General features: G+C 47.6%; 1 protein-coding gene across 2 annotated transcripts in view; it reads left to right on the forward strand.

The window, feature by feature from the left end:
- The first annotated feature begins 352 nt into the window (after window positions 1-352).
- Window positions 353-27,346, forward strand: part of Asb18 (ankyrin repeat and SOCS box containing 18) — a 62,089-nt gene continuing 35,095 nt past the window's right edge. Inside the window, exons 1-3 of one of the 2 annotated variants that reach the window (XM_028755331.1) lie at window positions 353-643; window positions 20,382-20,504; window positions 23,421-23,688. In XM_028755331.1, coding sequence (XP_028611164.1) covers window positions 439-643; window positions 20,382-20,504; window positions 23,421-23,688 — 596 coding nt within the window. In that variant the 5' untranslated portion in view covers window positions 353-438. The remainder of the gene's footprint in view (window positions 644-20,381; window positions 20,505-23,420; window positions 23,689-27,346) is intronic. The other variant, XM_028755332.1, reaches the window with a different exon arrangement.

Here is a 27,346-nt window from a genome sequence, read left to right on the forward strand (position 1 = left end):
GTGACCAGCTGCCTCATATTCCTGTCATCATGGCTTACCTGATGTGATGAACTGTAGCCCCTCCAACTGTGAGCCAAAATCTGCCCTCCCTTAAGTTGATCCCCGTGAGGTATTTGGTCACAGCAATGAGAAAGGTAGTTGATCTAACCCTCTCAAACAAGCAAAGTCACCTCTAAAGTTTCCCTCTAAAGAGCTTTGCTACTTCCCCAAACACACAGAAGAGCTCAGTGCCCATCTGTCCAGCAGCCTGCACTGTGGCCCCTGGAAGAGGCCTCCTCAGCCCTGAAGGCATGGTGGAAGCAGCTTGGGCCCTCCCCACTGACAGTAACCCAGCCCTGATTCTATTTATAGCCATCTATTCTGCTCTGGGGACAGGGCTAACTTTGGGCATACATTAGAGGAAGAGAAGAAGGCTGGCTCCTGCACAGGGACACCACAATGTCTAGCTGGGACTCGCCACCAGATTACCCCCTCAGCTCAGACTTAGTGAAGAGATTAAAGTCTGCTCTGGCCACTGGGGACAAGGACACTGTGCAGGAGCTGATCTGCACTGAGGTGGAGCCCGTGGACGCCGTGATAGAGCTTGCTAATGATGACTGGATGAAGGAGCCCTCAGCCAAGCTGCCCACCGGCGCACTGCTAGGTAACCACAGGGAGAACATGGACCAATTACTAATGCATGCTGGGGTCTGTCCTGGAGACAGGGGCAAGGGTTCAAATGGGGATGTATCTTTGATATCCATTTCTTAAATAGCTATGTGGTAAACTAAATAACTAATGGGGAGATTCTCCAAGACTAGTTGTGTTGGCAGGAAGACACTGTGAGGACCAGTACTGTGTGGCGTGTTCAAGGGTGGGAGGCGAGGGGAAGCTGTAAAGATATCTTAGTTAGGGTTTCTATCGCTGTGAAGAGACACCACAACCGTGGCAACTCTTATAAAGGCAACCATGTCACTGGAACTGGCTTACAGCTCAGAGGTTTAGTCTATCATTGTCATGGTGGGAAGTATGGCGGCATGCAGGTGCACACGGTGCCAGAGAGGTAGCTGAGAGTTCTACATCTGGTTTGGCAGGCAGAAAAAAAGAGAGAGAGAAACACTGAGCCTGACTTGAGTAGCTGAAGCCTCAAAGCCCACCCCTAGTGACACACTTCCTCCAACAAGTCACAGAAACTGCCTGAGCAAAAGCCACCAAGACCTGATACCAGAGAGTGTTTCTGTAGGGATGTCTGTTCAGTAGCTGCCTGTCTAGTACAAACAGATGTGGCCCCGGTGACTTTATTCTGCAGTTGTAGGGATGGAGCCCAGAGTCCTGGACATTCTAGGCAAGCTCTCTGTCGCCCAGTGACAGCTGCACCCTCACCACAGTTCCTGATCTTTGCAGCATTGTCTTAGGTAGTTCTTGGCTACTTGCAGTGGTTTGAGTGAAAACGACCCCCATAGGGAGTGGCACTCTTAGGAGGTGTGGCTGTGTTGGAGTGGGTATGACTATGCATGTGCATGCATAATTAAAAAATAAAATAAATCTATTAGCTGCCTGGGTTTTCTAAATCCACATCATATATGGAGATCAACCACAAAACCCTTAAACCAAATGCCCAAGGAAGAATGTCGTCATGCTATGTTCTTATAAACAGTGCTGTGAGCTAAGTCTCTGATGCCATTTGTACAGATTCATTCTTATACAGGCCTTAGCTTCACATAAGTCCCTAGAAGCCATGTGACTGGTACCTGAATACGAAATTTTCTTGCGATGTATTTCCAAAGGAAAAAAGGAAATGTGTTTTAACATAGCGCCCACCAGCACAAAAGTTACCAGTTTGAGAATTCATAATGAAATTGCCAGTTTAATAAGGGTGTGTGTGTGTGTGAGAGAGAGAGAGAGAGAGAGAGAGAGAGAGAGAGAGAGCACACATAAGGGTGTGTTCACATGGGTGCACGTAGGGACAGGAGGTTGTGAGGCGTCTTGGTTGTGAGGCGTCTTACTTAGGGTTTTACTGCTGTGAACAGACACCATGACCAAGGCAACTCTTATAAGAACAACATTTAATTGGGGCTGGCTTACAGGTTCAGAGGTTCAGTCCATTATCATCAAGGAGGGAGTATGGCAGCATCCAGGCAGGCATGGTGCAGGCAGAACTGAAGATTCTACATCTTCATTTGAAAGCTGCTAGCCAAATACTGACTTCCAGGCAGCTAGGATGAGGGTCTTATAGCCCACACCCACAGTGACACACCTACTCCAACAGGGCCACACTTTCTAATAGTGCAACTCCCTGGGCTGAGCATATACAAACCATTACAGGGGGTGACCACGCACATATGTACAACTCCCTGGGGAGTACAGATGTCAACTCAGGTATTGTTTCTCAGGCTCTGTCCACCTCAGTTTTTTTGAGACAGGATCTCTCACTGGCCTGGAACTCACCATGTATCCTAGGCTGATGGTCCACAGAGCCCAGGGATCCACCTACCTCAGCCAACCCAGCCATGGGATTACAAACGTACACTGCCACCCCCAGCATTTTGACTTGGGTTCTGGTGACTGAACTTGAGACCTCACGATTGCACGGTGAGCACTTTACCCTCTGAGCCATCTCCCCAGCTCTTAACTCTCCTTTATTTTCTCACCAGACAAAGGATTATGTTTTTCCTTGAAGCATTCTTCACTGTGTTACATGTCTGTGCGGATCCATGGTGATGTCCCCCATCTCCTTGAATCCTTTTGGTCACTGTCACGTAACAGACACAGTCTCTTGGTCGTCACATCTGCTGCAAGGTTGCTCCTGACCTGTGGTTGACCTCTGACTGTAGTCAGCTGTTTTCTAGCTGGTCAGATTTGCCCTGAGCCCTGAGATTTATCCTCTAGTCAGACTCCCCCATGTAGGTGTATCCATGTGCACACATGACATTACACATACACGCACATATCTGTACATGTATGTAGCAGCATGAGGAGCATGCAGGAGCATTGCTGCCAGGGAACAACTCTGAATGCTTGATGGGGGGAGGGGGGAAGGAACTCCAAGGTTGGAACCTCTAAAGGGATCTATCCCCATGCCTAAGACTGGAGCATCCTTGCTAGACCAATATTCCCTGTGGTATTTAAGCTGCTTTCAGAGAGGTACTTCTTATTCCTTACATCTGGCCCCCACAGACCCATCAGCTATGACCTTCAGTACATCTATCCAGGAGCAAGGTCGGAGAACGGAAAGGCTGTGTTGTCATAGGTACGGATGAGATCAGAAATAGTGTACTTGCCCTCCTGTCCCACTCCACATGCTGCCCCGAGACAATCATCACTAACGGCCTCATCTCCTCCTATTCAGCCTGACTCCTTTTCAGTGCGGTGTTTAGAATGTGCTAGAAAGAGAAGAGCCAAGTCACTGCTGCAGTCTCCAAAGGTCTCCTTGCTCATGCCCAGCTCCTGCCCATAGCTCCCACCTCCTCACGGGCTGCCCTTAACCTGATGCCCTCCTCACAGCCTGCAGTCTTGCCACCAACTGGGACCGGAAGTGGCCCTTCTGCACGTCTCTCAATAGCACATCCCAAATGGCTAAGATTGGCATATTGAAATCCTCTTTAAAGCGTCACTTCTCCCCCTCATTGCTAACTATGCGGCAAAGTCTTTTCTGTCCAGTTACTCTGCACAGTTCTTGAAACTGAGAACATATGTCAGAGAAGCTACAACCCTCCCACCACGAGTCTGTTGTTAAAGAATTTTATACCCAGACTTCTCCTTGCTGGATATGTGACAGTGTGAAGGGATGGTGAGACATCCAAAGTCCAGTCGGGCTCAACTGCCACCACACACTGTGTGTGTGACACGAATGGTGCTTCATCCATCTGTCCAGCATTTCCTAGTGTTTCATAGGGCATGAGAGTAGGCTTTCCTTAGGTAGGTATGTCCTGAGGCTTCCCAGAGGAGCTCCAGGGTGGGGCCAAACTTGGATCTGCTCCCGGAACAGCTCTCAGTGACACTAGAATCTGCAAGTCTCTTGGTGATATCAAGTTGAAGTTGGTATGCTTTTTTCTTATATGAACTTTGACCCTTGAAAATATTTACTTTTAAACCATCCCTTGGGACTGGCTGACTTAGGTCATGGGTTGTGCCCATCATTGTCCAGGCTACTCTGAAACCTTCCTCCCAAAGTTTCCCTATAGTAGCCTGAAATGCTATAGGCTCCCCTCCTCGAGTGTGGAGACAAGTGTTCAACTCCTGAAAGTGAGGTTGGATCCTCCAGGAACATTCCAGGAGGAAGGAACCAGACTTGGTGGCGCTAAAATGCATGTGTGGTCTTTGGGATTCCAGTAAAGTTGTCGCTATGGCATCTGTGACCGCAGACTGTACGGGTACAGGGACTCAAGATCACGTGGACACTACAGAATTCAGGACTGTGGAGTACTGGAAACACACTGGAGTGAGGCTAGGGGAGGGTGAGAGTTGGGAATGTCCACCACAGGAGGAAAGAGAGTCAAGTGTCATCGGGCAAAATCATTCCGAATAGAAGAGGTTTCCATCCCAAGGACAACCATAGCAGATGGAGCTCTGGGCGTGGTTCAAAACATGATAGATCAAAAGATGGAGAAAAAGCTAAAGAGGGACCTGGCCATCATCATTGACCTGTGGACTGTCTGTCCACCAGAAAGAAGGGGGTCAGGAAAGAGAGAGAGAGACTCAGAGACTCAGAAAGAAACAGAGAGAAAGACAGAGACAGAGAGACCATCTGAGAATGTGATAGAACCAGCTTTTTCTGGAGAAGCCCATTGGGTGCTCACGTACCCCTTGATATGGATGGGAGTCAGAGGAACCAGGAAACATGGCTGTGGTAGAAGACAGAGCCATCACCTCCTGAGGTGGCTTTTGGAGGGAAAACACTCGTTATTCCAGATACCCTTAAGGAGGTGTCTTCCAAGGGAAGATACCTACTCTGCCACAAGAATGGACATGAAGTTCCAATCAATGTGCTGGGAAGGGCATGGAATCTTCTAGCTAACTCTCAGCTACCCCAGCAGGAGCCACTTTGATTCCCAACCCAACCTAGGTCAGGACAAGGCCCTCTCACTGAGATGTCCTGTGTTGCTGGATCTATGCTCACTCTAAGGGGATGTTCTGCATGTGGATCAGGGGCTGGAGTCCAGCACTGAGTGTATGCGTGTGTGTGTGTGTGTGTGTATGTGTGTGTGTGTATGTGTGTGTGTGTTATGTGGAACAACTCCCCAACAGTGGTGTCCTTGTAAGAACTTAACCTCCCCTGCTCACCTTTCCCATCCACCTCCTTCCAGACCCCACTCAGGGAAGTCACTCCTTTGAAAGGTCACACGGCCACCCCACCTCCTCCTCCTCTGCAAAAACACTCATCCTTCATCTCCATTTGTCACTGAAAAACATAGCTGTCTTCGTCTGTTTTCTGTTTTTGTAACAAAATATTTGGTGCTGGATAATTATAAAGAAAAGAAGGATTTTAGCTCACAATTTGAGAACTTTACAGTCCAGTATGCTGGACAGAACAACTTAGCTGTTCATCCCCTCGACTGGATTGTAACATGGCGTGCAGTATCATGGTGGACCACAGGACAGCGATCTCATGGTGAGTCAGAAGCCAGAAACAGAATGAGGCCAACCATGATTTTTAGTAGGCTTTTGTTTGTCTTTAAATTATCTGTTTCTTTTTCTAAGCTTTTTATGATCATATATTCACTATATATAATACTGAGTTTCATTATTACATCATATATATGTATATATAATGTGTTTGGGTCATATTCACACCTACTGCCACCTCCTGACTGCCTCACACTCTTGCTGGTTCCATTATTCTTCCCAATCAGGTTGTCTTTGGAGTGTGGTGTGTGTGTGTGTGTGTGTGTGTGTGTGTGTGTGTGTGCATGTACCTGCATTTGTGTGTGTGTGTGCATATGTGTATGTATCTGTGTGCATTTGTGCACCTGCATTTGTGTGTGTGTGTGTGTGCACCTGCATTTGTGTGTGTGTGTGTGTATCTGTCTATCTGTCATAATAGTTTAATTAGTATTGCTCACAGAAGCCTGGCCTTAAGATGCTGAGATTACAAGCATGTGCCACCCACTGTGCCTGGTTTTTTACAAAAATGTTCAGGATCTGAACTCAGATCCTCACGACTGTGCAGCAAGCACTCTACTCCCCAAGCTGTCTCCCTGAGCTTTCCTCTCCACCTCCATGATGTCACCAGATATTCTAAACTCACATACCCATCCCTGGCCTCACTCATATCCAGTGCCTAGCACAAGGCCTCAGCCTTGGGGAAAAGCTCAGATGTAGGGTCCAGTGCTGGCGTGGACCAGCCAAGCTCCTCTGTGGACACTGCACTGGGTCCTATTAATGTGCTTCACTACAGAGAAATGTTTTGTTCCGTTTCAAACCGAAGCCAACCTCCTACTATTGATTGTTCGTGACAATTGCATGATTTGTCCTGGCTTCTTTCCCACACTGAATGGAACACAGAGAGAGGAAAAGGGGTGTCTGGGAGGAGGATGTCGAGACCCATCTAACCCCTCAAATACATCAATCGTACAATTTAGTAACTGCCATAATCGCACTACTTAGGAAACAACTGATTACTAATTGCTATTATTAAGGGTATCAGCATTCTGTGATTCAGCTGAGGGCACATGATATACAAGTCAAGATGCCACTTGAATTCCTGATGGAAATAGAGGAACGAATGTATTGTGTTGTGGTTTAGGGCAATGGTATTTAAGCATCCAGGGAACGCTGAAGAAAGACTAATTGGGCTGTTATTAAGAGATCTCCCCAGTAGCATCTATAGGTGGGGATGTGTGTACATAAACATGTAACAGACATGCATGTGCACACATGTAAAAATGAGGATCAATTGTGAATTGGATTCCTCACCCAAGGCAGGACAATGAGGGCACCATATCCAACAGGCTACCATGTCAGTCATACTTCCTTACACGTGAAGAGGGACACCACACAGGTCATTTAAGTTCAGAGAACACATGTGGCTCCTGCCGCAAAGGAGACATGAAGGTCAGGGTGAGGGAGAGGAGGATGGCCAGTAGTATAGTGGGAAGAGCAAAGGTCTAACAGAAATGTGACCAGGGCTCTCACTGTGACACTATCCATGGAGCCTTGAACATGTCAGTTTATCTCTCTGAAGTTTAATCTCCTCATTGAAAAAGTAAATTAGACCAGTCTGTGTCAACCCTGAGGCTGTCTGCAGACTGGGCTGGCTAGGGTTCTGAGAAGGACCTGTGCCAATGGAGATTTACATCACTCCTTCCCAGTCAGCCTGCCTCGCTGAGTAGTTCTCACAGGTCTGTGCAGACCATCCCCTGCCTTCAGCAGAAAGCTCCAATGACTGGTTTTTGGGTCACTGGTGAGTGGTACTTATTGTCCGAATGGCTGATGGGAAATGGGGTTACACATTTGTGTGCAAAGAATGAGCCAAAGCTAGGCTATGAGGCACAGGAGAGGAAGTACCTCAGCAGAGTGTGCCAGACCTACAATCAGCCTCCAACGGAGGCAGCGAGAGAGGAAGCAGAGATGCCATACTGAGCCGCCAATCTCAACACACTCTCCAAGAGGTGTTATCTCCCACCCCAGGAAGAAAATGGCTCAGATGACGTTCGAAGGTGTTAGGCTATGCAACTGAGGTCTCCCAGCCTCTGTGTATCCAATGTTCTCCTCAGCACCTCATGGTGCCTAGAGTTGACCCTGGGGCTGCACTAGGCAGGACACAAAAGCTCACTGTGTCCTCTCACTAATCAGCAGCCAGGTAAGTGTAAAGCATGGGGCTGGAGAGTTGGCTCAGTGGTTAAGAGCACTTGGTGTTGTTGCAAAGCAGCTGAGTTCGATTCCCGCACCCACAGGGATGCTCACCACATCCTCAAGCAGCAGTACTTGTGATGCACAGACACACATGAAGGCAAAACATGCATACACATATGGTAATAAAAGATATATTAAAATGAAAGAGTAGAGCATTGATTTCCGTTGCCTCTGGCCAAAGCTCATGCTGCCTGCCCTCCTAAAGGCACTGGACAAGAAGGCCCAGGAAGGCACTTTCCCTTCTGAGCTGGTACCTGAGGCATATTCTACCAGCACCCCTACGTGCATGTACATACATACATATCTACAATATTAATAGTTTAGAATCCCCAGTTCTGAACATTTCAGCAAAAGACTTCAGGAAGGAAGGACAGATAGATGGAAGGACAGACAAATGCACGAGAGACTCATTTAGAGAATAAGAATAGAAACTAGAAGCAGGGAATGACCTGAAGCAGGGAAGGGAAAAGGAGATGTTCCCCACCGACTCGGCTGCTCACCCGGCCAGAGACTGTGGGGGCTGGGAGACCCTGCTCGCAGCAAAATGAAATTAAACCTTTCTAAGTACTTATAAATCAGAATCTAATGACACTACCCCACCACCAGCCTGAGCATTGCTCTTATTACTTTGATTCACAAGCCAGGAAAAGATCCGGAATTATGCACAAATTATTGTCCCATCTTCTTAATTAACGCTGATTGCAAAATTCTTGCTAAAGTCCTTGCTAACAGACTCAATTATGTACCGCCTGAATTGATTCACCCAGATCAAGTGGAATTTATTAGAAATACACTTTCCTACAATAACATCAGATTATCTTTGAATATAGTTAAATTATTTAGGGATAAGATGGCTGCAGCGGCGGCTCCCGCTTTAGATAACACAAAAATACCTAGAATCGGAATATTTCTTTGCTTTCTGCAAGACACACACCCTAGGTGCTTATTTGTCCCAGAAGCAGGTTGAGTCACACTGTGAAGAGATGAAATGCATGTTTTAGAGCTAATGGTCCAGCTTCAAAGACATATGGGCAGGAAGAAAAAAAAAATCCTACCGGGTCACATCTCCCTCCCCCCACCCCACCCCCAGGACAAACTGTCCCTGCCTGTGGAACACAGTGAAATTGCAATTAGACTAAATCAGGATATTTTCAGAATCAAAATGGAGAAACAGACTAATAAAACGGTAATGTATGCTGATGGCACCCTCCCATTAGCATCACTGCCAAGCACACTGGAGAGTTTCAGTTTGGGAAGAACAAAAGGAAAGGAGGAAAATAGGAGAGAGGTTTTCTGCCTTCCCACGATGATGCCTCCGGCTCCTGCAATGGCGCTCTGCCTCGGAAACATTGCAAAGGCAGACTGGTAATGGCGGGCACACTCTCTGTAACCCAGCCCTACCCTCCCAGCCCCATTTGCCCATGCCAACATCAGGACCTGGATACTGAGGGGGACCAAAGTGGATTATGGACTATTCAGGTTGGCCTTGGATGGATGAGCAACTATCCAGAGGCTATGGTGATAAGAAGGAGCACAGTAGCGGTGCGGGGCACACAGAGTATGAGATGCTGGCCAGGACAGTGGGAAGCAAGGGAGTGAACATCAGAGGAGAGAGGAGAGTTGGAACTGTTACAGAAAGCCAGGAGTCCTAGGCTTCAGTGCTGATGTTTGTCTGAAAAGGTAGTGAGTGGGCATTAGGCAGAGGAATGGAAGCAAACAACCTGGGATGGGGGGAGGGGGGAGAACAAATCTGAAAATTCTTTTCCGTGCATAGGACGGGCGAAAGTGGAGAGACTGGTGACAGGACACACACTGGTTCTGCTTCCTCAACTTTCCATCCCTTACTGATTAAAACCATATGACGACACCACATGTCCCCTTTCCCTGAAGCTGGGGCTGATCAGCAGATCAGGGTGGGGATGGGGAGAGAGTATATCAAACCTGAAAGCACACCGGCATAAAGTTCCCAACCTGAAGAACAGAAAGGAAAATGAATGAAAGTAAAATGACCGTGACCAGCATGTAGTATCAAAATCTGATTACACAACCCAGCTCCAGACACAATAGAGTGGAGGGGGGGGGGATGATCAGAGGAATAACTATCTCACATTTTCTAGAGTGAGTGGTGAAGGATGTGAATTTACAGATCCAAGGTCAGCACACCCAAGGCAGAGATGGGAGGGGAAAGTGTACCTGAGTGTGTGGGCACTCAGTTACCATGGGAGAGTCACATTTAGCTTGTAGTAAAGAGCAGATTCCATTGGCAAGAAAAAGTGGAAAGTAGATTTGGAGATGAGTTGTACAGCACTCCTTCCCACAAACCAGCAAAGATCCCTCTGACAGCTGTTGTTCTTTGTCAGCTTGACAGACTAGCATCACCTGGTTAGATGCACCTATGGGCATGCCCACTGTGGGCGGCACCATTCCCTAGCTGGGATCCTGGACTGTACAAGTGCAGAAAGGGAACTGAGCATTAGCATGCAGTTATCACCCTCTGCTTCTGACTGTGGATGTGATGCTACAGTTGCCTCAAGCTCCTGTCACCTTGACTTTCCAGCCATGATGAATGTTGTTTGCTCTTGGTCTGTGAACCACAATAAGATCTTTCTCTCTTGAGTTGTTTTTTCTCAAGAGTATTTTAACAAAGAACCCCAAAAAGAAACTAAGACAGTTCCCTACTACCCACAGCGAAAGTTAGCCAACTAGTTTTATGAATAAAGTTTTATTGGCACGCAGCCACCTCCTTCATTTACAAATAATCTCCAGCTGCTTTTATAACCCAAAGGCAGAGCTGAGTAGTTGCCATAGAGACCATGTGTGCCCATAAAACCCAAAACATTTACTGTCTGAAGTTCCACAGAGAAAGTTTGGCATCCTCTAAGCAACACCACATGGTTTAAGTTTCAGGGCAAACACTGGATGGCCTGCCCATCCCATTCATTTCCCTTTGCCTGTCCAGTATGATCTACACTCCAGTGCTACCCTGAGCTTGCTGGAAAGCAAGTGTCACTCAGGGGAGTGTTTGACACTGCTGCTGACTGCTAGCTATTAGAAACATTTACAGCAATTTGGTGCAATAGCACAATTTCACTGGTATGACTCATGGACTTTTAAATCTATTTTCATTTTGTTTTTTTCCAGTAATTGTTTTTCAGTGGGTCTTGAAAAATCAAGTCTCTAACAAATCAGGAACCCTCCCGAAAATAAGAAAGAAATCCCTGGCTCTTCACCTCTGGTGGTTGGGAAACTATACTACCCCTCAACAAGTGTATCAGTCCTGAAACCTATCAGTCCTCTGAGACCTTCAGGCTCTCTGGGTGCTTCCAGCATATCCATTCTTTCTTCCAAGAAGTCTTGAGGTGCACAGTCAGACACTGGGGAGAGCTGGCCTCATGAGACACTGGCTGGGATCAACACCTGGAAAGCATGCTTGGTGCTTTCAATATACCCGAGTGAGGTGGCTGTCTACAGCAGAGTCAGATCCTGACTGCCCTGACAGATGCAGTGTCAAGTCTTCCTTACAGGTGGTGCTTTGGGTCTATGATAACCTTTAGCTCCAAGCCCCAGGCCCTCTGCCAGGCTGGTTTGTCTTCCATCTGGACTCCAGAATGCCACCTTTTAAATGGCACCCTTGTTCCCAGGCATCATAGCACTGTGCCTCCTTCTCAACCAAGAATAATGGGGTTTGCGCCCCTGCAACAATCAGGGAGGAACCATATACCCAAGAGAGAAGCACACAGGCTTTTCCTATGCCTCAGGCCCTGAAAAATTACATGTAGGCTTACTTATTTATGAATTAATACCGTAAGCTAGGCTTGTTCCCCAACTAGCTCATAACTCAATTATCCCATTTATGCTGTTCTATGTCTACCACATGGCTGCTTAATTCTTCTCAGTTTTATACGTCCAACTTCCTCTGAGTCTGGGTGGTGAATCTTCCTGTGCCTCAGTATTTCCCAGAGTTCCTTTCTCTCTGCTGGATGTCACACCTTCTAATCTTGCCTCAATTTATTGACCATCAGATTTTGATTGACAGGAGATGCTTTTACACAGCACACAAGAGATTATCCCTACACACCATCTCCCCACCGCTCTGTTGAGATGCCACCTATGGAAGGTGCCTGCTGTGGCCTCCAGCTACTCTGACACCTTTCTTTGCCTGAGGCACCAGAGGCATGAATGCCTAGGCCTCTGATGATGTCGTTCCGGTTGCTGCTAATGGCTGCTTTGTCTGGCTCCCTCTAAATGCACGCTCTCTCAAGGCAAGGACTCCCACTATGTGTCCATATGCTTTGAGTAACTGTAGCATGCTTTGTATACATTAGCTCCATATGTGTGCATCTCCAGTCCAGTAGAACCGAACCCGCCATCCTCATCAGCAGACTTCCAAGACCCAGATCTCTAAGAAACTCTTTCGTGATTTAACAAGCAAGAAAACTTTTCAGTTGATATTGTAGTTTCTGAGGTAGGGCCTCATTTAGCTCGGACTGGCCTCCAGCTCACTATGTTGCTAAGGATGATGTTGAATTATACACTTGATCCGCCAGTACTCTTTCTTCCACCTCCTGAGTGCCGGGATTACAGGATGTTCCATTATACCATTCTATGTGGTGCTGAGGCATGCTAACCAAACACTCGTATCAGCTGGGCTGCATCTCCAGCCCTAACTTACATTTTCCACATGCATGTAGGTGTCTGGCATGCATCTGTATGTTCACGTGAGTGTGGGAGCGTGTCTATGTGCAGGTGTGAGTGCATGTGGAGGACAGAGGTTGATGACAGCTGTCTTCCTTGATTGCCTGCCATTTCATATTTTAAGGCAGACTCTCTTGATTAAACGCAGAGCTGGGTAATCCCCTCTCTCTGCACTGGGAGTCCAGGTGGTTGGCCACGCCCACCTGACAGTGCCAGGCCAGTGCTGCCACCTTACTGAGCTCAGGCGTAGGCCTGGGGGGTTAAAGGAAGACACAGACTTGGGTCCTTCATTATGAGAGAATGTCGAAGCTTTTACTGAGCAGGTTCAATATATACACCAAACCAGGGAAGGAAGAATACAAACAGGAACCCAACTTGGGGGGCAATGGTTTGTATAGTGGAAAGTTCCTGCCCCGGGCATCACACCTTCAACAGGATGTTTTGTTCTTAGAAAAACTGCAGAATGTTACTTGGCAGACAGCAGCACATGGAAAGTCTCAGCCAGGGCATGGCTGTCCTTCGGGGTCCTACACCCACCATGGAGGCAGTTATGTGGGAGCCAGGAGTCTGAACTCAGGTCCTCACAATTGCCAGCACTTGACTGGCTGGGCCATCTCTCCAGGCAAACAGCTTACACTTTAAGTTAGTAAACTTGGATACTATATGTGTTTAATATTCATTTAGTCTATATAATTTTCCTGTTGGAGGTTCAATTTTTTTTGCCAATAAAGCCTAGGGCTGGCAACATGGCCCAATGATAAAAGTGCTTATCTCTAGACCCGACAACCTGCCATCTATCTTGATGGAAGAATAGAGTCTCAAATGTTTTCTCTGACCTCCAAGAATGACCCATAATGCTTTGCTTGGGTACTCACTGGTACATGCACCTATGGGCAATCATACATGTGCATACACACGTATGTACACACCTTAAATAAATAAATAAATGTGACCACCAGGTAAAAAAAAGTCCTGTTAATAAAGTCCAAAGAATCTTCCACTTATCACAAGAAATTGACTTTACTTGGCCCTTCATAAAAGACTGGGAAGGTACCCCAGGAACCTCTGGTTTCAAACAGGGTCCCAGAGCTCGATCAGCAAAACAATCAGACCAAACCAACTTCAAGAGAGTAGCATCCTGCTCCCTGTGTGAGATTCATAGAAAACAATCAGGCAGAGCATGCAATCTGTCTCAAGAGGCAGAAGCTGCAATCTTACCGTGTCATTAAATCCCCAGGACAGTTACAAAGAAAACTTGGCCTCCCTGGCAGTGGAATGCTCTGTGATAGGCTCCCCAGCACTGTCCCCACGGTCTATAAATGTCATGTGGTGCCAGAGTTGGTGCCACATGGTCCTGCACGAGGAGCATTTGGTGTCTCCATCTTGTACTTAGCCACAGTGGCAACTCACATTCAAGGGCACCAAATGAGCACTCATGGGCTGTCAGTGGACATGGTGCTTGACCTCTGGCTGGGCTCCTGTCCATGACAGAGCCCTTTACGTTGTCTGTGTTGGGCTGTGTGGCATGTAAGGAAAATAATCAGGACAATACGTTACAGGGGTGGTCTGTTCCCTCCTCCCTGTACTGTGTTCCCCCGCACAATGGAAATGAGATTTCTTAATAATGTGAAATTGGTACAGATAATTCAAGTCATTATTAATAGATACACTTGATCTGAGGAAGTAAATGTTTTAATGTTTTGTTAAATGAGGTGTGCCGTGTTCGCATTGTCATGCAGAGGAGAGGTTAAGGCACTTTGACATTCTTTGTATTAATGTCTGTGTGACGAACTTGCCTAGATGTGTCCTGGAAGTCTAAAATGGAGCTTTACGTACCTGCTGGACTTCCTGTTTACAACAATAATGATAGAAATAAAAGCAGAATGTGGGATGAAGACAGGTGGCCTTCAGAAACTGCCAGAGAGAATATGTCAGAAAAGAACAATAAACGAAGCCCACCATCCGGCCTGCAGCTGTGGGGATTTTGGAAGAGACACCATCAGCCTAGGGTCCAGGGAAATCTAGAAGGTGTGTTAGATACTTTTCTGTTGCTCTAATAAAATGTCATGACCAAAAGCACTTTATCTGGGCTTGTGGTCCAAAGGAGTTGCAGACTGTGATGATGTGGATACCGTGACAACAGGCAGCAGAAGCTGAGAGGTCACACAGGATGCTGAGAGAGCAAACTTGAAGTGGGGCGAGGCTATACACTCTCAAAACTCACTCCCAGTGATGGACTTCCCACAGTAGGGCTCCATGTCATGAAGGTTCCATAACCTCCCCAAAGGGCACCACCAACTGGGGACCAACTGTTTGAATCCCTGAGCCTATGGGAGACATTCCTCATTCAAACCACCACAATGGCCATTTATGAAAGGGGCACAAACTGGGCCAGCAACACAAATGAACATGTTTAAGAGAACATGCCAAGACTCTGATGTATCACAGACTGACTTTTTGGCCCTCATCTTGTCACTTACGCGGACACTTGACCCCAGCAGGGAGCTAGGCACTTTCCAGTGGCCCAGGAAGGAAGCCAAGCCTTGTTTTTACTTTGAGAGCATGAGGAAATGACAGGGGTATCCTGCTGCTTCGGAAGCCCTTCCACTTGCCTGGGACACATAGAAAGTTGCTCCTGAAGAAAAAGAGGCCAGCCATGTCATCAAGCCACCCAGCACTCAGCATTCAGACCTGGCTGGATTGTTCCACAAAGTCCCAAGAGCACAAATGTTCACATGCTGTTTGGGAAGCATGATCATGTGTCAGCTTGGATACAGGAAACCAAGATCCTGGCACAACATGAAGATAGAATCACCACCCAAACTCCATCATGTTTGCAACCCGTGACCATCTCAATGTGGAATTCACCTTCATCTCACTGGATCCAGAGGCAAAAAATATTCTCTCTCTCATTAGCTGTCTCTAGGACAAGACACAACTAGGAAAGACTAATTTTTATCCCTTCTGTGGACAAAGCATCTTACTTATTTAAATCTCAAATATCTCTACAATATGATATTCAGGTACAGCTACCACCTACCTCAAGGGTGGAGAAATGGCTCCTCACTCTGTCATTGAGACAGAAGCTGGGCATCCCCTGTCTCCTTAGATTTTTCCTTCCTCCCCATCCATTCATTCCGCACTCTGCCTTTCCATGTGTATAGCACCCTGCCAAGGTTTACCATATAAACAAAGTAGTACTCTTTGCTGGTTCATCTGAAGAAATAAAATTATTAAATCTGCTAACTTGAGGCAAATAAAACTCATTAGCAATCCTCTCTCCAGGAGAGAACAGCATTCAGAAGCATTTCTAGGTAGGACCAACTCCCTAGCCACAGGACCCACGGAACCTCACTTGCAAGAAGAGAGAAGATTTCATGGTGACGCCAGAGACTCAGACAGGAAGATGAACTGAAGAGAACGGTCTCTTAAACCTGTGTGAGATGTGATGACCCCACTCCCATCCTCCGTGTAACTGCTAATGCCAATCAGACCAACTGTGGGCCAGTGTAGAGGCAGAACCAGATGTACACAACCTTGTAATAGGGATCAAAGGGGACCATGGGCAGCAAAGCACAGTTGCTCAGGGACACCAGGAAGGACTTGGGGTTCTGAAAGCCAAAGTAAGTGAACTTGAACTGGCCCTTCACTGACACAAGTCGGCTCTCTATAGACATACTTTGATGATTTAAAATAACTCCAGATAGCTTGCTGCATCTGTGTCACCTAAATTTGGGTATAAACATTAGTATGCCTTTGGCACCAATTACCTCCTAGCTGGCCAACAAGAAAGCAGAGCCTCTAGAGCCATAAACAGGAGGACCCAGATGGTGAGCAGCAGTCAGAGACACTAGAGTCACAAGAATCAGGGTCCTACATGCCTGGAGTTCCCCCCTGGCTTGGATCACTGACCGAATCAGCCCACTGCTCTGGCTGGCTGAGGTGATTTGGAGACTGATTGCATCACGCTCCCCATTTCCCCTCCGTATATTCACACAGCTCACCTGAAGGCAGCATCTGCAGAGTCCCTAGCTGAGCATGGTCTCAACCTGGCTGCAGATAGAAGCACTCAGACAGTTCCTAGTGGTCGCGATGCTCAAGCCGCATGCAGCCCAGCACAGTACAAGTCTTCAGGTTGGGGTCCTGCCATTCTGGCTTTTATAGATCATCAGGTGATTCTGTTTTGCAACTAAAGTATCAGGCACTGATCTGAGGCCTCCAGTGCCGTGCTTCTCCACTCTGAATCACTCAGTATGTATGTATTTATTTATTTATTTATTTATTTATTTATTTATTTATTTTAAGAATCATTGTTTGTCACCTTCTCTGATGTTTTCTGAACACCAGCCATCTCAGGTTGGAGTGCACACACTCTTTACCTCACGTCACTGCACAGTAACAGTCACACCCTGAGCCACTCTTCGTCCTGCTCACCCAATGGACTCCTACTGACCCTCAGATCTACAACTCACACCCGTGTTTTGAAACATTCACAGACTGTCTTTTTTCTTAATCCAGTGGAGGCTTTTTCAGACCTAGCGTGATGTCTACTAGCTTAAGGAATCTCAATTTGTTCTGTATTTGAACCATAAAACCATGGTCTCTGGTCCTTCTGTTTTACCGTAGTCCCTCAAGTTCCAACTATATTTTCAGCAGCTTACACACAAATTTACATTTTAAAGAAGTTGGGTTTCTGCATGCACCAGACTTGGCAAAGAAGGCAAAGCCTGAGTGGAATCTTGGGGCTGCACACTGAGTTTGACTGAGTTAAAAGGATGAGGCAGGGCAGGTGGGCACCTCTGCCCAGGCCAGGTGTGCACAGGCAGGGTAGTTTAGAGGTGGGGGTGGGTGAGGAGCCTAACCCAGAGCACGGGGTCAGAAAGGAATGTCACTCTCACACGAGAGGGGCCTTGGGGAGGAAGACTAAGCGGCTCCTGTTGGAGTCTTCCAAACACGGATTTCTCGTCCTGTGTGATCCCCACAGATGGGATTTTCATCTCTAAACCCCCAAACCTTACGAGACACCCTTAATCGTAAATATGTTCGGTTAACAACTAAAATAAAGAATGGATTCCTTTCTAGGTTCGTCAGTTGGTTTATTTAATGTAATAGTCAATAATGCTTCTATTCTAGTTATTATTATTATTATTTTCAATATGATTCAGCTCTCTGCCAGGTTTGCGAAGTCATCTTCATGTCCCACTTGCAAAGGTGCCACTCTTGTCCGCCAGGAGCTATTTTTAAAGCCCTACTCCCTAGCTACTGAATTCCAGCTCAGACACCGAGGGAACTAAAACACACGGGAAGCTAAATTTAGCCTAGAGCACGGCTCATTTTATCCCGAGACTCACCTCTGACCCTCTTAAAAACATCCAATGACAGATTACAACAGGTTGGAAAACATCCCCCAGTGTAAAGTGAGGGGCAAGTTCAAGTTGCCTCATCTTGCAGCTGCGCTGGAGCCTTGGATCTGATTACAGTCCACTTGAGGAAAGTAAGATGGTGCAGTTGCCTGAACTCGAAGAAAAGAACCAGAAACACATACGTAGCTGGACTGAAAGGGCATTGGGGGTGGGGCTCATGGCCATGCCCCACCCCCTTCTCCAGCTGCTCTGACTCTCACCAGTGAGATCCTCTGCCTCTCTGCACAGCCAACATCCCTTATCATCTACCTGTGCACAGGCATCCCCGAAGGACAGACAGACAGCCATGCCCCTCTGCATCTAGCATATCCTGAGGCCTTCCTCTGTGGGACAGCTGTAAGTCCCAGCATCACAGACAGGCTCCAGACCTTGGGACAGCCTAGGCATGCCTGCCTGTGCCCATAACTCAGGTCTGGCATAACAAGAGCAAAGACAGGTATATTGTCTTTCTTGTCAGGGTGACAAAGTATTCATGAAAAGCAACCTAGCAAAGGAAAGGTTTGTTTGGGCTCCAAGTTTGAAGGCACAGTCTTCATGTCAGGGAAGATCTATTGATGAAGGTGACCCAATTGTGGCTGCAGGGGCATGGGGCAGCTGCTCATATTTTTTTCCCCACAACCAGGGGGCAGAGAAAGAGATGAACACTGGTGCTCAGATCACTCTCTCCTTCTTACTGTCTCTGGGGCTCTAGCCAATGGGATGGTCTGCCCACACTCAGTTAAACTATTTACAAGTTAGACACACTTGTAAATATACCCAGAGGATTGTATCCAGGCTGATTCTAAATCTAGTCAAGTTAACAGTGAATATTAACTATCACAGTTCTGCCCCTTGTCAGCTCGACACCCAAGTGTGTCATTTCAAATCATAATATTCCACCTCTGAGCCTAAAGTTCTTTTCATCTCATGATGCAAAGTGCAATTAGTTCAATTCTGATATTCTCCACAGTCTCTAATAGTCCCAATTCTGTTCGAAAGTCCAGGGCTGGGCAACTAGCTCAGTGGATAAAACACATGCCACACAAGTGAAAGATCTTGAGTTCAGATCCCCAGATACCCACAGAAAAACCAGGCAGGCATGAGAGCTGCATGTAATCTTGGTACTGAGAAAGCAGAGCTAGGGGGTGGTGGAGGATAGCCTGGGCAAACTGGCTACCTACACTAGCTAGATTAGTGAGTTCTGAATTTAGTTGAGAGACACTGACTCAAGAAATAAAATGAAGAGTGGTCATTAACATGCGCGTGCCTGCACATACCTACATGCATGCATACACACCACAGAAGAGATAGAGAGTAATCCAAAGTTTAAATTCTCATCTGAGACTCAGATTGTGTGTCAGGGAGTATGTGTTTTCCAGGGGGGTTGGGGAGGAGATCAGAGGACATCTTTGTGGAGTCGATTCTCTCCGTCTGACTTCCAATGGATTTCAGGGATTGGGCTAGACTGTCAGGCGGTATCAAACCAGCATTTATCTGCTGGGCCAACTCATGTACCCTCAAGACAAGCTCTTAACTATGAGCCTCTGTAAAATATAAAAGCGAGTCTCATTCTTCCAATATCCAATGGCACAGAGTAAATATCCCCAGTCCAAAAGAGAGGAAGAGAGAGAGGGAGGGAGGGAGGAAGGGAGGAATACAATGAAGGACCAGGCCAAAGCAGGGTCAAACACCAAGTCCTGTAGCTCCATATCTGCTATCTGAGCTGCAGTCTCACTCCAACTCTGCTTGCCTGCAGCACACATTGATTCTCCCGGGCCAGCCCTCCTATGTGCCTGAAATCCTCCTCGGTAGAAATCCAATGGTCCTGGCATCTCCAACATTCTGAGTGCTCCGCTGCAATTTAGGCTTCCCCACCACAGTGTTGTACAATGGCTTCTCATAGCCTTCTTTCAGAGAATCTAACCCTGCCAAGCACCACATGGCCTTGGCTGCTTTCTAGACCTTGGTACAAGTCTCAGTGTATGGCTGGGGTCACCTGATCAAACAGTAAATAGGAGAACTGCCGGGTCTGTCCGTCAGGTGGACTGCATGTGGCCTTTGACTCTACCTGTGCAGAGCAGCTCGGAGACAGAAGCATATCTCTTCAGGGTTATCATCATACAATCACACTGGTGAGAGAACACGGTAATATATCAGTAGTCACATGACGGTGGTCATATCAAGTGACCATTATCACATCAGAGCCCACAGGAGTTATAAATACACTGTCACAGGGCTCCAAGTGGAAGACAATGGAGTAATGACAATAGAAATAGCCCACTCTCTGTAAGGCCAACTTCCCCTGGCCCCATTCGGAAATCAGTCACTCTGTGATGGAAAGACAACCAGTGCCAGCTCGAAGAAAACTACAGATCTTCCAGAAGATGAGCAAAGAGCCTCGAAGCAGAGCAGGGACTCCTGAACTTGAATTCCACACTGCACTGGTGGCAGGAGACCTGGACCATATTCAATCCCTCATGAACCAGTGCTTCTGGGATGCCAATGTGGTGTTTGAGATCAGTAATGAAGAGATGGAATGGCAGGTGACATCCTTGGCCACCTTTGGGCTCTCAGGTACCCTGGTTCCTCTAAAGCTCTATTGTGCCCCTATAAGCTTCTGCTAACCCTCTGGAAATGTGTGCATCCTTCCTGAAGAGAGGGTACACAGACCCTGCCTTTGAGGAGTGTCTATAACCAAGAAGGTCTGTAAACAAATTTGGTCTGGTGGGTGATAAGCTACCAAAGGGGAAATGATGGGTGAGAAGCACCCAGCTGGTGGTGTTGGATGCATCTTGTACCTTGAAAGCAAAGCCTTGGTTTAGCTGTTGATCTTGGCAGCTGGGGAGCTGGAGATTAGCTGGACCTCTGACACAAAGCTCTGTGTGAGGTCATTCTATGAACTGCTGGACACCACAGTACTTAGGCAGTGGGTATGGTGTCCTTCAGATCATACAGCGTCAACAGAGGGAAGAACACTAAACTTGCACCAGATCCTCCTCTTGGAACCTAAAAACACCTGAAAACAAGAAAAGGGAAATAAATCCATAGATCCTTGTGTCGTGTGTGACAGGGCACACTCCTGACACTCAGATGTGGCTGCTATGTGCTGAGCCATCCAGATGTACCCAGGCTTTAGGGCTGGGAGTCTGTGCTAGGCACCCACCTGCTGTGCGCTCCTGTGTTGAAATCTACCACAGTTCTGCCAGACCATAAGAAATTGGGAGTCTGTGGCCAGTGTCCCAAGTCCTAACCTGTGAGCTCTAGCAGGTTAGGAATGTGGAACAGTGGCTCTTTACCAATCCAAAACACTGCCAAAGAGCTGTCCTGTTTGTAACAAGCATGAAGCCTGCTAGCTGGAAGGTGTCAGTCCTATGGGTTTGACACCTCCTAGTGAAACATATCTGGGCATCCCTCCTTTCGCCTGTCCCAGACCGAGAATGTCAGCTGCTTGAATGCTAAGCCATGTTTAGTTTTTAAAATCACATGCTACACAACCCAGGACTCACATGTGCTCAAATGGCAAACCCCAGGATGTTAGTTTAACCCATCTTTTTTATCTCATCAAAATCTAGTCCCCAGCACCCCCCCTCGTAGACTTTTGACCCTTCTGCTCCACAATCTTTCCAGAACACATCTGCAGGGCAGGACATTAGAATGTGCTTAGAGCCGAAGATCAGGGAAATGGCGGCAGTCCAGTTAGTACAGCCCGAGCTCAGTGAGGACCAGGGTGGCAGGGGCTCAGGGCTAGCTGGATTCAGTGGTACTTTTTGCCCAGTCACCTGACTCCCCAGGTCCCCTGGGAACATTGACTCTTGAGACAGAGTCTCTCATGAGCCTGAGGCTTGTCAGCTAGGCTAGGCTGGCCAATCAGTGGTCCCAAGGGTCTTCCTGCCTCCATCTCCCCAGCACTGGGGATTGTAAGCATGGATCACCATAGCTGGATTTTGTATGTGGACTCTGGAGATCAAACCCAAGTCCTTGTATTTTCATAGTGAATGCTTTACCAACTGAGAGCTCTCCCCAGCCCAGAAGTTAAGTTTTCTTGCTGGCATGAAGGACCCTGATTGGCCCAGGACCTAGGAAGTCTTGGCTCATCAGGGTGGGCATACAGAACTGGGGTTGGGAGGAGGCAGCAGAGTAGGCTGGGAATTTTTAAGACTCTGGACAAGTAAGCAGACTCTGTTGTCTTGGGAAATGCACCAAAGTAGGGGGTCCAGTATGGTCCCTGAGAAAAGCAGAGGGCCACTCTCCTCAGGAGGAAGAGAGCCACCCTATCCCTGTAATCAGACTGTCTCCCCTAGAAAAGAGTCCAAACCCAGGATGACACACACACCCCTCCACCCTGTCTCCAATCCCTGAGCCTCTGAGTACTGTCCCTTTAACCAGTGGTGACAATCACTCCCCCACTTTGCCCAATGAGCAAACAACTAGCTCCAGGCAGAGCCTTTGGGACAAGCAGCAGGCTGGGATTCTCTGCCACACACAGGTAGGTAATTAATGAGTGTGGGCTTTCAAAACAGCCCAGCATGGGTCCCAGGAAGGAGGCTGGCCTCAGAAAGGGTCTCCTGGGCAGCTCATTACAGCCACCTTATCGATCCTTCCTGTCATTACAGAAAGCCCTCTTGCCATGTGAGTACCTGTCCCTTGATGGTATTCAAGGGGACACCTCCCCCATACAGGTGCTCCTGGCCACTAACAACCTGGCCCCTGCTTCATGAAAGCAGAGAAGTGTTCAGAGAAGTCACACACAGCATCTGCTCATTCATCCATCGAGAAAGAACAACACACACATACACACACACACACACACACACATGCACGCACGCATACACACACAGCAGAATTGTGTTGACCATGGACAACTGCATGAAAGCCACCTTCTATAACAGTCACTTCCAAAAACACTTCTTCGACTTCTTCCCTGTCTTTTTCTCCTTAATGGGATTTGATTTGTCTGTTTGCCTCTTTTTAAAGAAGGGGTAGGTGACAAAGGTCAGACTCTGGAAAATTCCACAGCCCATTCCTCTCAATCACCCCCAATCCAGAGCCTGTAAGAGATCCCGTCTGCACTGGGGTTCTATACATATAAGCACGCATGCATACACACACACACACACACACACACACACGTCCAATCCCATCCATTATTCCTACTGGCCTTTAACTCTAATTTACAAGATTTCCAGACCCACTCAGCCACACACACACCTGAAAAATCTCTCCTATGTCACAGAAATGGGACTCATCTCCAGTGTAGCACTCTCAGCCCTCTTATTTCTCTTCTTTCTTTACGGATCCTGTCTTTCCCTCCATGTGTCTTTCTGTCCTCTGTGTGGGTATACATCTCTATACTTCCAAGTGACTCTTGCACACATGCACCCGGTACTTAGCTGTAAGATGTGGTTTCACCCTCCAGCCTCAGCAAACAGCTTACCCCACCGGTTCTTCCCTTTGCCCTATTCACCTTATACGTGTTCCCTCCCCTCCCAGGCCTTTGGACCCTGGAGTACAAGCGGGAGCTCACCACTCCGCTGTGCATCGCTGCGGCCCACGGCCACGAGTCCTGCGTGCGACACCTGCTCAGTTGCAAAGCTGATCCCGATGCCAGTCCCGGAGGTCGTGGTGCCCTACACGAGGCCTGTCTCGGGAGCCATACTGCTTGCGCCCGCCTGCTATTGCAGCACGGAGCAGACCCAGATCTGCTCAACTCGGAGGGCCTGGCACCGCTGCACCTATGCCGCACACCCGCCTCGATTGGGTAAGATGCGCCCCCACGTCGCGTACTGGTCCAGGGACCAGATTTGGGGGGGGGGGTCTCAGGCCTAGACTCAAGTCTGGGCTTTGGCCACATGATTCCGGACCTGAGTCCATGCTTACTCCTTTCCCAGGCCACTGACTCTTGTAGGAGCTCAGACCCCACTTCCCAGGCTGGGTACCTGTCTATCCATAGCCCCCAAACGAGAGGTTTCCTGAATCTGGTCCCCAGGGCAAAAATCTGTGTGTTCTCACCCCAAACCTGGGATTGTAACTTTAGTTCTCAGGCCAGACATTCATCTGTCCCTAGTCTCCAAGTCTACTCCCCACCTAAGAGACCCTGATCCTGGTCCCCAGGCTTGAGATTCTGACCCTAATTCCCAGGTCAGTGATCCTGACTCACAGCCCCAGGCTGGGATCTTTCAGGCCCATGCTGGGATCAGTCTGAGGTCTGACCCTAATCCCCAGACCTTGAGCTCTACTGGCCGCTGGACCCTCCCCGACCCCGCCCCGCCAGCGCGGCCCCGGGCGGGTTAATTAGCGCTTGATTGCGAGCGCGCGGGGCGCCACGCCGCGGTAATGAGCCTCTGATCACGGCCTGCAGACGCGGCGCTGAAGAATGCTAAAAGGCCACTGGCGGGGTTGGAGGCTGAAAAATTAGGGTTTTTAATGATAATTTTATGCAGAATAATTGTCACAGTGTGACATAAATGGTTAGCTTCTCGGGCGGGAGCTTCCGAGGCCCGCAAGGACTCCACCCGCCCGGGTCGCGCTGCCTGGGGTGGAGAGGATCAAAGGGGCCCCAGCGACTTTGGTGCCGCTGTGGGCGTTTTTCTGCCAGAGTTGTATCATCTCAACATTTCGTTTCGAAGGTTCTAGCCCCTACTCTTGCTTTATAATTGTTTAACTGCTTTCTCTGTAGTAGCGATAACATAAAATCACCCCATCTCACACTTGGAGGTGGGGTCCGCTGCTCCCCACCTGCCCAAAGTTACCAGGGTCTTCTGCCCCTTAGAAGCGCGAGCAGCAAGCAGGCAGGGACGCTAGGCGCCATGTCCGAAGTGGTGGTACCTGAGAGGCCATCAGAAGCTCCAGCAATATTTTCAAAGTAGAGGCCCTACCCTATTAGGGACATTAGTAAGTCGCACGTGTTTTAAAAGTCCAAAACGTTCTAAAATCTCTTATTAAGTAGAATGTACCATCTGCCGGTCAGTGGTGGCTCACACCTTTAATCTCAGCACTCAGGAAACAGAGACAGGCTTGGAGGTCTTGACTTGGAGGCCATCCTTCTCTACAGAGTGAGTTCCAGGGCAGCCAGGGCTACACAAAAGAACCCTGTCTCAAAAAAACAAACAAACAAAACATCAACAACAAAAAAGTGCTTTCTACTTTCTTGTTCTCAACATAATTCTTCTGGGATAGGTCTATGTTGTCGTGGGTATCCCATAGTTCCTTCCCTTTTAGCGCTAAGTAGTCTTCCATGGTGTGGGCACACGACAGTGTGTTTTATCCGTTCCTAACTGAAAGAAAGATATTTGAACCCCTGAAGGGATGTGGTTCAGGGTTGGGCACTTCATAAGCATTTGTGAGGCTATGAGTTCAAACCTAGTTACTGCGATCGATGGATAGACAGACAGACAGACAGACAGTGAAAGACATTTGGTTGTTTCCAGTTTGGGGTTATTGCAAATCAAATATCCCTAAGCATTGTGCCCTTTTTACAAACCTTCATTACTTTTGGATAAACCTACGGCTGCAATAACAAGCCGGTCTGATGAGATTAAGAAGGAAACCTCTAAGTTACCACCACACTGGTTTCCAAAGTCACACCGTTTGCATTCCCTTTAGTCACGGGGCATTTGAGTTGAGGACATGCAGACAGTCCCAGGGAGGCAAAACAATGTAGCTTCAGCCTGCATGTCCCCGACTGTACTATTTCCCAATTATTCTGAACTTATTCACAGGTATTTAATCCATATCTATCTGCCCCGGCGTATCTTCTCAGGTGAGCTATCTGTTCAGATCCTTTGCTCAGATGTTAAATTCAGTTGTTTTCATATTAAAACCTCAAGATCTCTTTATACATTGAAGCTACAAGGCCCTCATCATCCATGAGGTTAACAACCACCATCTCTCAGCCTCCGTCTTCTGTTTTCTTCTCTTAACAGTATCTATGAGGAATCGAAGCTTTTCCTTTTGATAAGGTTTAATTTGCCAAATCTACCCATTCGGGGTATGTGTTGGGCTGTTTCATCTAGAATTTCTTTGCCTGACCCAAGTCCACAGAGGTTTTCTATGTTTCGTCTACATACTTAAATCTTACAGTCCTACATTAAAAGCTGAAGGGATTCGTTTTGCCCAGATTGCAACCACCTTGAGTTGTAACTTTGAGGCCATGGCAACCCCAGACACTTACTTTGTCTGGCAGTTTCTCCAGAAACTGACTAGACAAAAGCCTGCTAATGGTATGAGGTTCTGCACTCAGAGCCTGGCTGTACAGGTGTACTGGCCCTTTGATATCAGCCTAAGGTAAGTTAGATCCATTCCCACTGCAGTGAACTCACAATGGTCCTCTGTTTCTGATCTAAATCCCAGGGAACCAAACTCCTTTTGCTATCTCTAGGAATGGTACATGCCTTTGATCCCAGCACTCGGGAGACAGAGGCAGGTAGATCTCTGTGAGCTGTAGGACAGGCAGGGCTACACAGAGAAACCCTGTCTAGAAAACAAACAAACAAACAAACAAACAAAGAGATCACAGTTCAATTTGGAGATTCCCCCAGCAATTTGCACTGTGTGGAGAGAGCTGCCTCATGGCACTGTGACCTGATGTCATAGCCAGGACTGAGCTGATCCAAAAGAAGGGAAGAAGAAGAAGAAGAAGAAGAAGAAGAAGAAGAAGAAGAAGAAGAAGAAGAAGAAGAAGAAGAGGAGGAGGAAGAAGAGGAGGAAGAGGAGGAGGAGGAGGAGGAGGAGGAAGAAGAAGAGAGGAGGAGGAGGAGGAAGAGGAGGAGGAGGAGGAAGAGGAGGAGGGGATAAGAAGAAGAGGAAGAAGAGGAAGAGGAAGGGGAAGGAGAAGGAGAAGAAGAAGAAAAAGAAATCTAACACATCTTGAGTTCTTTTCTTAATAGGTTGTGAGGAGCAATCAAAGTCACTAGTTTGTTTTGTAACTGTGCTTTTCCAACTGGCTTCTTTTCCTCAACACATTTACTCTGAGGCACACCCATATTGCTGTGTACAGCCCATAGATCAGTCCTTCCTCGTGCTGTGTGATATGCTGTGGTGCAAAATACTGCTTCAGGAGCAGATCAAACTTGCTGGTGTCAAAGCCCCTTCCTTTTCCCACTCCCTTTCCTTTGCAAATTGCTCAAAAAACAGTTAATCAAGACTGAGTAGATGGTGTTGGTCATTAGTGCTCATATTTAAAAGCCAGGCATCATGGCATGCGCTTATTTTCCTTAATTATTTCTTTTACTTTTTTAAACTAATATAACTATATAATTTCTTTCCCTTTCTTCACTCCAAATGTTCCAACAAGCACTTATAATCCTGGTACTGGGGAGGCAAAGGCATATGGATGCCTACTGCTGGCTGGTCAACCAGCCTCACTTATTCAGTGGGCTCCTGGCCCAATAAGAACCCCTGTTCAAAAGAGGAGGTGG

This window comes from Grammomys surdaster, unplaced genomic scaffold (genome assembly GCF_004785775.1).
Source record: "Grammomys surdaster isolate TR1022 unplaced genomic scaffold, NIH_TR_1.0 126059, whole genome shotgun sequence".
Taxonomy (NCBI): Eukaryota; Metazoa; Chordata; class Mammalia; order Rodentia; family Muridae; genus Grammomys; species Grammomys surdaster.